The sequence below is a fragment of the Carassius gibelio genome, chromosome B9, assembly GCF_023724105.1.
Source record: "Carassius gibelio isolate Cgi1373 ecotype wild population from Czech Republic chromosome B9, carGib1.2-hapl.c, whole genome shotgun sequence".
Taxonomy (NCBI): Eukaryota; Metazoa; Chordata; class Actinopteri; order Cypriniformes; family Cyprinidae; genus Carassius; species Carassius gibelio.
The window spans coordinates 8367580-8380483 of NC_068404.1; the positions used below are offsets into that span (position 1 = coordinate 8367580).

Consider the following 12904-nt stretch of genomic DNA (forward strand, 5'->3'; position numbering starts at 1 on the left):
GCCTCGTATACAGTCGCAAGGGGGACTCTCCCTTCCGGTGCAGCAGAGCCGCAGCTCCCTTCGGACGCAGCGAGAGTCCCTCCATCAGTCGCGTTTTCTTGCCTACTCCGTATCGGACGGGGCTCCCCTACCGGTGCAGCAGACCCACGGCTCCCTTCGGTCGCAGGGTGAACCCCCCCGTCTGAGTTATGTTGCATGCTCAATGGCGGACCGGGATCTCCCTCCCGGGGAAACACAGCCGCTGGCTCCCTTCGGTCGCAGCAGGAGCCCTCCATCCGATGCATCAAACCGTGCCTCGAATCTTCTTGCCTATTCTGCATCTGATGGGGCTCTCCCTTCCGGTGCAGCAGACCCACGGCTCCCTTCGGTCGCAGGTTGAACCCCCCATCTGAGTTATGTTGCATGCTCAAGGGCGGACAGCGTTCTCCCTCCCGGGGGAAAAGAGCTGCTGGCTTCCTTCGGTCACAGTGAGAGCCCTCCATCAGACGCATCAAGCCATGCCTCGCATCGCAAGGGGGACTCGCCTTTCCGGTGCAGCAGAGCAGCAGCTCCCTTCGGACGCAGCAAAAGTCCCTCCAACAGTCGTATTCCAGTTAGCGTCAATCAGGGCTCTCCCCTCCGGGGCAGCACTCCTGCTGCAGAGTTGCGAACCCCCTACGGAGGCTGGGAGAACCCTCAGAGGCAAAAAAAAAAAAACGTGCCTCCATAAACCCGCAATGGGGGACTCCCCCTTCCGGTGCAGCAGAGCCGCAGCTCCCTTCGGATGCAGCGGGAGTCCCTCCAACAGTCGCGTCTCTTTGCCTTCTCAGCATCGGACTAGGGCTCCTCTTCCGGTGCAGCAGACCCACAGCTCCCTTCGGTCGCAGTGTGAACCCCCCATCTGAGTTATGTTGCATGCTCAACGATGGCTAGGGATCTCCCTCCCGATGGGGTACAGCCGCTGGCTCCCTTCGGTTGCATTAGGAGCCCTTCATCCGACGCGCCAAACCGCGGCTCGAATCTCATTGCCTATTCAGCATCTGACGGGGCTCTCCCTTCTGGTGCAGCAGACCCACGGCTCCCTTCGGTCGCAGTGTGAACCCCCCGTCCGAGTTATGTTGCATACTCTATGGCAGCCAGGGATCTCCCTCCCGATGGGATACAGTCGCTGGCTCCCTTCAGTCGCAGTGAGAGCCCTCCATCAGATGCAACAAACTGCGCCTCGTACTCAGCCGCAAGAGGGACTCTCCCTTCCGGTGCAGCAGAGCCGCAGCTCCCTTCGGAGGCAGCAAGAGTCCCTCATTTCTTGATATCAGGCATCGTGCTCCTCCCATAAGCGGCACGGAGGGCTCGCTGGTAAGACGTTGCGAGCCGCACCTCTCGTCGAACACTGCACGGGCTCTGCCGGTCGCTCTGCATTTTCTTCCCAACACGCATATTTTGGGGGGCGACTAAATTTTAGGTCTCTGGCTGCTGTCCTATGTCTTTAAGCTTCTTTTGGGGAGTTATTTGGGTTCGGGCTATGCTCCGGGCCCAGACCCCTCCCCCAGGACAGCACGCCAAAATATGCCTACTATTTGCCTTCAGATTAGATGTAAGGGTGAACTCGTGAAATGTGGTTTTATTAACAAAGTTCGGGAGAAGCACGATCAGATAATCATCAAATTTGGCACAGGTGCATCTCGTTTAGCTAATAATCTTAAATCGCACGCAAGCGTATATATATCCAGTCTTCCTACCTCCTGTCCCACGACAGTTTTTCGGCAACCCTCCTCCACCCCAACTCCTCACTTCTAATCTATTTATCCCAAATTAGGGATAGGGGGAGTTATTTGGGTTCGGGCTATGCTCCGGGCCCAGACCCCTCCCCCAGGACAGCACGCCAAAATATGCCTACTATTTGCCTTCAGATTAGATGTAAGGGTGAACTCGTGAACTATGCTGCGAATCTCTGTGTAGCTGTTGCGTGTGTGTGTTTGGCGCCGCTGGCGCAGCCGCGTGTGACGGCATGTGTGTAAAAACACTGGCTCTGATTGGCTACCATGAAACACATGACTCTGCCTTAGCCAATCACAACCGCTTATCTCGACATTAACCCACCTGCTCACTCGCTGTGTGAGCCAGGGGTGCGTTTGGATTGCATATTATTAAATCAATGCATAGTAACGCACCACATTTAACGTTAAGTAACGTTAATGACGTTGTAACGACGGGAAAAGTAATTAGTTAGATTACCCCGTTACTGAAAAAATAACATCGTTACCTAACGCCGTTATTCCAAACGCCGTTATTCCAAACACTGCATATGTGTTTGTAGACAGGTTATGTAGTAACAGTCCATTGTGTCACTGTTTGGCTCTCATGCACGGACACAAGAACCAGCTCTCTTTTGGTGTCAGTAGAGGTGTCATCCAAGCCAGCGGGACAGCTTGCTTTTTTCATAATGATATCATTCTGTAATATCATCTGTTGGTCACTGTGCGTGCTATATAAAAGAGGGTACAATTTCAATAGTGTTAATATCCGAAGGACTGTCAGTCAACTGTATGATCTGATTATCACAGTCAAAGCATCTTTCTATCAGTCTGTATGCAAGCCATCTACTATGTGGAAAGGTCTTAAAGATAACTACTAATAATGATTTGAATAAGAATCTGTTTGAGTCATATAAGATCTTTGGGAAATACGGTTGTGGGTTTTCTCAAGCGTGTCTCACAGGTAAACTAAAATGTCTTTTTGTAGGTCTTGGACCAGTGCAGGACAGACTGCTTACACTGTTTGTATGCTCATTAGAATAATGCCAGGCTTCTGTCATTCTTTGCCTGAGCCAGAATAAACTGGATTGGAAACACAGGACACCGAGGCCATTACAGAGAAACTAGGACGCTCCCTTTTTAATAGACAAACAATCCACAGCACTCAGCACTGGGCAATATGACAACACAGCTGAGTCAGAGAGAGCGAGAGAGTGAGGACCCCAGCACTCCACTCAGGAACCTTACACTGCTCCGGTTAGGTCGAATGACAGCGGCTAGCTCTTTTGCATTTAATAACAACCAGCCCACACAGGTTTACGACAAGTGCGTGTTCCACTTTATGGAAGAGCACCTCAGGGCCAGAGTTATACATATAGTTTACATATTCATAAAGCATTACAGGCCAGCAGAAGTTTTATAATGTGGGGGCCTCAGCAGGGGGCCACAAATTACCTATAGTGACAGGTGCACTGTGGTGGTCTCTCGCTTTCAATTATCATGAAAGCACATTTCCATTACTGTAACTCACAGCCGACTTGGTAAGTAAATCGGGAAGATTATGCAGACATGGAACAATTATGAAACGGGAAAACATTCAATCTCGGGCCCAAAACCTAGTGAGCTGCCTTTCCGTCTCAACATGCCGTTTCTAAGGAACTTAAATGGAACTTCACATGTCGCTGAGAGGCAACTTATAATTGATTTCAGTGCAGTGTGCTGTTAGTATGTTACTTTGCTAAAGGTACTCATAAGCATAAAAAAACATAGCATATACAATAGTGAATAAAAAATGTCAGGTTAATTTATTAAATGACTATTCTATGTATTCAATTGTATTAATTATTATTTAGCTCAATTAATTTTATTATGTTTTATTTTATTATTTACAATTCTGTCTGTCATCTTGTATTCATTTTGTCCCCTGAACCAATGCATTTTGGGAATGCCTTCCCAATTTTGCATGTACAATAAAATGAATGAATGAATAGCCTTTGATAAATCAATTACCACTAATTTTGATGTTAGTTGATGTTTAACTTTTATTCTTTGACAGGCTATGCAATTTACAAAAGCATCTCACTAGGTTTTGGAACAGAGCCACAGTCATTGAGAGGATGATACAGTTATGCGAGACGGTGCAGTCTGTTGTGGATCTTTCTACAAAGCATATGCACTTATAAAATGAGCATCTGACTGCCATAAATCAACGTATTCTCTCTTTGCTGTCAGCAGGTGACAGTGCCATATATCTGTCCCCAATCCCATCATCCTAACAGATGGTGTGTGCTGTAGCTTTGTGATGCATTCGTATTGTCTTTTCAATAACTACAAACATCAAATCCTGTGTGTTTGGTTACAGCTTCCTTATTTCTAATATGCCCTGCGTTCCACTTGGAAGGGCTCATACAGAAGCCATAATCACTTCAAAGGGTTTACCCTCCAGTGAGAGCTTTGAAGGGTTGAAGGGTGTAAGGGACCAAACAACTGTTTTTTGCAGTGCTCTTCTGCATCATCATCCCGTGCTAGGGCTGAGGAGTTAATTGCATGCGATTGTCATGCACATCTTGTCAGTGAAGCCGGTTCCATGATTAGTAGTAAATCTCCATCACCTGCTTTCAGATTGAGCGGCATTCACTACACAGAGCCATAGTTCACTGACAATTAGGCAATATGGCGTTCATAATCGCAGATGAATCACATTTGATTTTAAATGCGATATCGCCTAGCATGTCAGCAAACTAGTTTTATTTTAGTACTAATCGCGGGACCAGCTTTACTGACGAGATGCACATGACAATCGCATTTGATTAATTGGAAAGCCCTATCCTGTGCCCACACGAAGGCATAGGCATCATGAAAAGAATCAGCGCAATCATGGGTGCCCGGTGCCAAGTGGCCAGGTTTGGGCACTTCGGTTTGGAACAACCATTCAATATGGCAGCCATGGTTGTTTTTTACTCCAAAGTGCCCTTCGGAGGGCGATATATCCCATTTGGAATTCACCGATGATCTTCCTGTTAGTTCCTGACAGTCATGTACATTGTATATTGCTCATGCCATGCTCAGAATGTCACGGCCAAAGCTAGACATTTAGGAAGATTCAGTCTTGATTCATTGAAGCTTTTTATCTAGCAGTCGGTGGCGATCATCCACGTATTATTTACAGCCAAGGTCATATTTAGTATTTAATGCAAGATTATGTAAAGATAGGACCATTGATGTGTCCTGCGTTTATTGGGAACAAAAAATCACAAACCACACATGCATCAATCTTACTTTAACACCAGTTGCCTGATTTGAAATATTTGTATTTCTCCAAGTCATGTTTGGAAAGATTATTGGAGAATGAAAAATAAATGAAAGACTGACAGAATGTAATTTAGTTGGATGAGTAGTAGTTAAAGTTCTGATTATATAAATGAAAATCTGAAAGGAAAAAAAAAAAATAATATACACACACACACACACACACATGCACACACACACACACACACACACATACATAATCAATCTACCATAATTAAACATTACAAAAAAGTACTTACTACTACTACTCCTGGTAATACTAATAGTAAACTTAATATTACTACAGTATGGTAAATTTCCAAATATCATATTACCAAAAATGTACAATGGTATTACAGGCATGTTCATGAAAACCACTCGGCTTCAATATTTTATTAAAAACAGACCAGTTCTGAAAAAGAATTCTCGATTCCCATACTGTAGTGTTTAGAGAGCGACACAAAGAACAAAGACAGTTAACTTTATTGAGTTAGAAAGCTCTCAGAGAACCTCATTAAGATTTAATGTTTTGTGAGGGTAACCCTGCTTTCAGGACACAAGAGTGAGATGCTGAGAAGCACAGAGGGCACACAGTGATCTTTCGGCGTGCTCCTGTGGAGGAGAACAGGGCCGGAGCACCATGCCTCTCCTCTAATGCACATCTGAATACGATCTCCAGATAAGCCTCGACTCTTTTCATTTGGCAGAGTGCTTAGTCTGGGATGACATGGGACCTGCTCTCACTTTCATTACTCATGATTACATCTGCCATTTGGGGTCACTGGAGACCTTCTCCCCATGGAAGAGTGGATGACAGATGCCAAAAAAAGAGCGTGTGCATGCGAGGGTGGGTTTGTGTATATGCTTCACCTGAGTGTGGTGGCTGTCCATGTGCCTGTGTAACGCAGAGGTGCTGGATGCATTAGACTTTGGATGTCCCTCGTCTTCCAACATCCCTATTGAAAGAGAAATATAAGGATGTTAAATGCTTGATGTTACATTCTTCATGCATGTTCTGGATTATGTTGCTCTAATGTACCGTATTTTCTGGTTTATAAGTCACACTTTTTTTCATAGTTTGGCTGGTCCTGCAACTTATAGTCAGGTGCGACTTATTTATCAAAATTAATTTGACGAACCAAGAGAAATCAACTAAGAGACATGAACCAAGAGAAAACATTACCGTCTCCATCCGCGAGAGGGCGCTCTATGATGCTCAGTGCTCCTGTAGTCTACCACTGAAAGCATAGAGTGCCCTCTTGCGGCTGTAGACGGTAATGTTTTCTCTTGGTTCTTGGTTCTAAATAAATGCGACATATAGTCCAGTGCGACTTACATATGTTTTTTTTCTCATCATAACGTATTTTTGGACTGATGCGACTTATACTCAGGTGCGACTTATAGTTGTGAGACCAGGTCCCAGAGTGGATAAATCTGAAAATGCTGCCCTTGCGTTTTCGTCTGGACAGCAAATCTGATCTCATCAGGCCACGTCTCGCCCCTAGTCAGACACCGCTTCGTCACGTAACAGAAACAAAAACACTTTTAATTAATTAGCATTAACACATATAAATAAATGTATTGTTTTATGTTCGTTTAGGTTTATACGCATAATCAGTCTTCTTCTTCATTTTTTGTGCATCTGTGTGGCATAATTACAGTGCCACATACTGGTCTGGCATGTATACAACATTGATCCAAAAGATTGGATAGGGAAAGCTCTGGCTTTGTGTGGACGTAGCCTCTATAATGATTAATACATAAAAGTAATATGATTATCATTATTAGTAATGATAATAATACATTAATATGGAAATTTAAATGGTAAGTAGTAGGTGTGTAACAGCTCACAAATTCATGGTACAGTTTGATATGACACAGCGTTGTCATGGTTCGGTTTGGTAAATTCGGTTCGGGAGTAATTGGTAACGTTGCAATTTTGGAAATATTTCTGTTTTAAACCATGAAGGCGAGCCAGTGGATATCACACAAGCAATGTGCAAACTTTGTGCAAGAGTTACGCCGGTAAACGTCTTAATCTCAGTCAATTCACTATGCAGAAAGATGACGGAGCTTTCACCATCTGACGCCGCATATTCTCTCAAGAGACAACGAGAGATGAATCAACTTCAACATATGCTTATAACAGTATACAGTTAACTGTTCTAATATATAGTGAAAAAATAAATAAATAGAAGAAACACATTTTGTGTTAAACAGGTTGTTTTTGTAAGTAGGTGCTTGAAATAAAAGCTTTTTATGTCATTGATTTTTATAGATGACTTAATTGTTAATTTTAATCATAGGCTTATAATTAATTGTATAATAGAACTGTTTTAAAATAACATTTTTTTTTTTTACATTTTAATTGAGGAGTAGATATATAGCCTAATCTTTTGCTATCCTCACAGCATGTCAGTTGTTTGGTTATTATTGCGGGGCAATATTTTATTTTAATAATAAAAGTTACTTCATAATAATAATAGGCTTAACAAAAATAAGAATGTAACATTCATTGGAAATGCCAAATATCTTAATATTGCCAACAATTGATGTTTCTGACAATATCTCTGGCTATCGTCGATACAAGATCATCATCTTTCGAAGCAACCGAGCAAGGGTAGGTTATCGCGGGGCCTTTCGCAGTGTGTACAATACTACAGACATGTTCATAAAAAATTACTAGGCTCTAGTATTATATTAAGAAACATCTCCGATTCTGAAAACCATCACAGTCAAAAAAACCTGTACAACAGATATGCCTAAAACCTCAGCACCCTAAAACTTTAACACTATTATTCCGCTGTCTTACAAGCACTGGTATTTCCTTTTGGAGATGCACATTAATTCATATACCATTATCTTGAAGATGCACACATTTAATGGCTGAGTGTATAGGTCACTGATGGCTGTTTAAAACTTCCGCCCACTAGATCCCATCATGTGGAATATGGAAGATCCGCCCACACGCAGATATTAGCCTCACTGAGAGGACAAAAGGCCAAGTCAATGAGTTTATGTGTTTATGGAAGGGAGACAGAGAGACCCTAAGCCATCTGATGGCTCTTTAGGAGAGCACTTTATCAAGTCCAAGGCCTTTCACTTTAACCACGGCCTGCCCCAGTGCTTCTGGGTCATCTCGCTCCATCTTACCTTGTCCATTTCTCCAATCCCTTATTCCACTAACTGCTCTCAATCTGCCATACTTTCATTTTCTCTTATTCTCTCACTTTATCTCCAATGTTGCCTCATGCATGTAAAGCGCTGTGCCTCTGTGGTGTATGTCATGCTCAGCTGGCCAAAGGTTATGCAGTCATTGGAGCTGTCTCCGTGGTAAACAAACCTTGGGGGAAGACTGGGCAGGCCAATGACATGCAATTGAGCTTTGCATAATTGGATGGATCCACATTAAGACGTACAATGGCTTAATGTAACATGGGATTGTGGGGTGCTGAGGGGTTAGCCTCCTCTGCTCTTGATCACATTTATAAAGTCATGTAGAGAATTACTATGTGATCTAACATTTTCACCCGAGTGATAATGGGTCTCATCACAAATAAGTGCATACAAGTCTTATTTACAGGCCAGACAATGTTCTTGAGAACCAGATTCAGATTTACATTAGAACAAATTTTCAATATTTATTCCCACCCTCATTTAATGTTGATGAACATGTTGATTATTATTCTAAATAAGGTAAATTTATATAATGCACAAAGTAATAAGCAATGTTGTATATATATATATATATATATATATATATATATTTTAGAACATGTGATCTTTTTTGGTTTGAATGCTTTAAAACATGCAATTGCAAATGATTTGTAAAACATGTATATTTACAAATGAGATCCAGTGTTTGGTGTGCAGTCTTTACAAGCTTCATCACCCTTAACCTCTTGTGTGCCATTACCATTCGAGATCTGGTTGCCGTTCTCAATGGGCGCAGGGTTCGAAGAGTTGGGAGAGGTGTGGTTGTTGGCGTTTTTGTCCTGCAACTGTGCTGACGGAGAGATGGGGCCTTGATCCTCTCGACCTGGCAGGTTTATGTTGGAATTTGAGAGTCCTATGAAAAAAAAATGAAGAAAAACATTTAATAAGTACACTGATTCGCCAGTGTAACCTATGCTTCAGCACAACATGAGGTCCCACAGACCACCTAACCACAACCATCGATCTATGTGTTCCCAGTTTTATGACAAAAAAGGTGAGGAAGTGACATGCAAGTTAACACCTGCCACCTTGAGTCACTAACGTTTCTGGAGGGGCATCTGCAGCTGCTCTGGACAGGAATTACGGGAATGATTGAGTCTAGCAATGACGTTGACAACAGGGAGAACGGAAGAACGGAGGGGGGTGTTTAAGCCTCATGGCATGTGTGCCTGCTTGGATCTGACCGCCACAGGGATGGATATAGCACAGGGGTCAGCTGCCCCTTAAAAGCCCTGTTTCCATTACAGCATGCTCTCACTCATGTCATGAGCATCTAACTTTACAGCCAGCATCTGGGGTTATCAGAGATTCATTAACGGCAGCTTTGTGTCTGGGACCCCTACTGACACTACCTTATATATTCACATGAGGAAAACAGTCCCATTGCTTTACACTTGAGGTTGGCAATTATGACCACGTACTGTATATCTGAGCACTGATGTATAAATGATTTGTCTTTAAAAATATGTTATTTCAAATAAAGCAGGAAGGCAAAACTATGTCTACACTAGATGCAAGCAGCACGAGAAACAGAAGTATTGAACCAATTATAATCAGCGATGCTATCTACACTGGATGCAGCGCGATGCGACATTACAACTCTCGTGTCCGATGTAGCCACAGTGTAAGGTGGCAAGTAAATAAGTGTAAAACTGCACTGTCTGTTTTCTTATGTGCATCAACCGGAGTGTAAAACAGTGGGATATGTCAAGGTAGGTGAAAAGAGTTTGGTTTAAGGGGAATATTGACCTAATGCGCGTCGTTGCCTCACCTCGCCTTGATGTAATAATGATTGACAGGTTGATCGGCTTGGGATGATTTTTTGCAACTTAAAGCATTAAAATATTTTTCATTTACATAATGAAACTAGTGTAGGAAATGGCAAATGTACATAATTAAACTGAATTTTCATTTTCATTTACAATAAATGTTGCACATATGTATGGGGAAATTTACATTTAACTAAAGAAATACATTGCCATTTTACATATTGCACTGTCATTTTGCATGCTACATTTCAAAATTAATTTAGCTACCCATATGCTTCCATAACTAATCAACATAATAGCTAATATTTAAGTAAAACTGTCTTAAGATGTTGTCGTCTTGTGCCACATGATCTGATTAAAAACTGAAATTCTTATTTTTTTTCCCTCCATCATAAATCATAAATATTTGTTTTAAATATTAGGAATAATACATCAAACTTTTATATCTACAAAATAACTTTTCTATTGTAATATATTTTAAAATGTACTCCTGTCCTGAAATGCAAAGCTGAATTTTCAGCATCATCACTCCATTCTTCAGTGTCATATGATGCTTCAGATATAATTATTGAGTTGGTGATCAAGAAACAATTTTGACTCAGTTGTGCTGCTTAATTTTTCTATGAAAATCATGATAAATTGTTTTCAGGGTTCTTTGATAAATATAACGTTTAAAAGAACAGCATTTATTTGAAATATAATCTTTTTTTTTAATCTTATACATTTCTTTACTGAAATGTGAAAAGTCCTTGAATTAAAGTATTGATGTATTTAATACATTAATGGACATATAAATTAAAGCATTAAAGAACAACAACAACAGAGAAAGATAACTAGACAAGATTAAATTGAGATTATATATATATATATATATATATATATATATATATATATATATATAATAAATCAAAATATAAGGGCGTTATAACACCTAATCTTAAAAGGTGCAATGTAGCATGCAGAAATGTTGTATTGCAGACATGCTTTGAAATATTTCTCAAGCATGACACTAACAAAAACATTATGACAGATTAATGTTTGTTCATTTCACACACAGTCATGAACGTACATTAATGCGAGAAGTAATTCGACACTGAGTGTGTCCTAAGACGTGCAAACACACACACACACACACACACACACACACACACACACACACACACACACACACACACACACATTGTAATTTGGGGATTCACACACATTGCAGGGTTTCACATCCGTCAGCAGAGCGGAAGACTTTGATATTTAATATTTCATAGCTACATCATCTCTTTTCCATGTAATATTTATGTGACTGGAGCCAATACACCCAGTGCCCTTTACACTAAACTGAATCAAGACAGAGAGAGACAGAAAAAAGAGGCACCCAGTAATTAAAGCTCATTGATTATGTCTCCATAACATCCCAGAAAATATTGTTACACATGTAATGAACAAACTAGATATCTCAATCATTCATTGCAATCAAAGGAAAGTCCACATTGTTAAAATTATCTTTGCTTTAGATCCATATATAGTTAAAAAATATCTGCTTCTGATTCACGCAATTAGTCGTAGTGGTTGCTAAGTTAATTGTATTGATCTTTCATGATCTTATTCTGCATATAAACAGAATGTATACGGCTGATTCTCACCTCTAGATAAAAAAAGTCAAACGGTTAAATAAATACTGGCCTCCATGGTCAGGGATGTGCACAGACATGCTGAGGGCCACGGGTTTAAGTGGAAAAAGGGCACTTCTCATGTATTTTTTTTTTTAAACAAAACATTAAAAATATTAGGGGTGTGCGATATTGACAAAATATATCTCAATAAATTTTTTTTTTATATCCGCTGTACTTCTGCAGCTCTCTGCATGTCAGTGATGTGCATGTGCTGATCAGTGTGTGCTACACTGCTGTGCTGCGGAGACACGGAGGGATAAAGGCGTCGAAATTGTCTCAACGTTTCCCGACCTGACCTGATATTTTGATTTTTGATTTGATTTTGACTAAAAAAAAAACACTTACCAGAAAAAAAGGGCACTTTCTCTTGGTGAAGAAAAAGGGCAGGTGCTCAAGCCCCCTTTGATGTGTACGTGTGCACGTGCTTGTCCATGTTGTCCTTTAGATGTTACCGATCATGGACTAAGATATTTAGATTAAACTTGTCATTTGCCAATTTGTGAAACAACATTGTAGTTCTTATTACACTTATATTGCACACAAGCACATGTGGGTCAGGGTCATATGGGACCCATGCTCATAAATTCATGATGGGTGTAGATAAACCATCTTTAATTAAATACAAAGGTTAAGAGGAGGAGGTGAGGGAAACCGTGTTAGACACAGCATGCAAACTAAACTGGCACGCACACCCAACATCCTTCCTAAGAATGCTTTCTCATCAAATTATCTTATTTTAATGTGACATTTAATGCTCTTTTCCTAAATGTCTTTAATGTGCATTACATATTAGTTCACAATAAAAATAAATAAAGATTCCAGAACACCATTCCAGATTTGGGCCCATAGTGTAGAAGCATTTAAGGGTAGTTGTTGCGTAAAAAATTTGTCATTCCCGTAAAAGTGATCCAGAGCAGATGCAAAATACAGCCTAAACCTCCATCATACATAAACACTCTGCCTGCATCAGAATGGGTTTCTGAGAGAGAACACGGAGGTTTTATGGAAAATGTCTGTTTTATCAGTACGGACCTCATTGTTTTTTGACAATCAAAGCACGGCACTGGATGAGTCAAAAAAAATAAAATAAAAATAAATTACTAAACAGGACATGCCTTTCAGTAACCACTTACATGAAATTACATTAAACCAGAAGAGAGCTGGGAAAGTTTCTATAATTTGACCAGACTATTTTAATGCTCCTCCAGCAAATTAAGCATGACCATGTGTG

The 12904-nt window shown here is 40.9% G+C and overlaps 1 protein-coding gene across 4 annotated transcripts in view; it reads right to left on the bottom strand.

Moving 5' to 3' along the window:
- myo16 (myosin XVI) overlaps positions 1–12904 on the bottom strand; it is a 207101-nt gene that overhangs the window by 24117 nt on the left and 170080 nt on the right. For all 4 annotated transcript variants that reach the window (XM_052565932.1, XM_052565933.1, XM_052565931.1 and 1 more), the window contains exons 33-34: positions 8938–9090; positions 5892–5977 (exon numbers count right to left, since the gene is read on the bottom strand). In XM_052565932.1, the coding sequence (XP_052421892.1) occupies positions 5892–5977; positions 8938–9090 (239 nt within the window). The remainder of the gene's footprint in view (positions 1–5891; positions 5978–8937; positions 9091–12904) is intronic.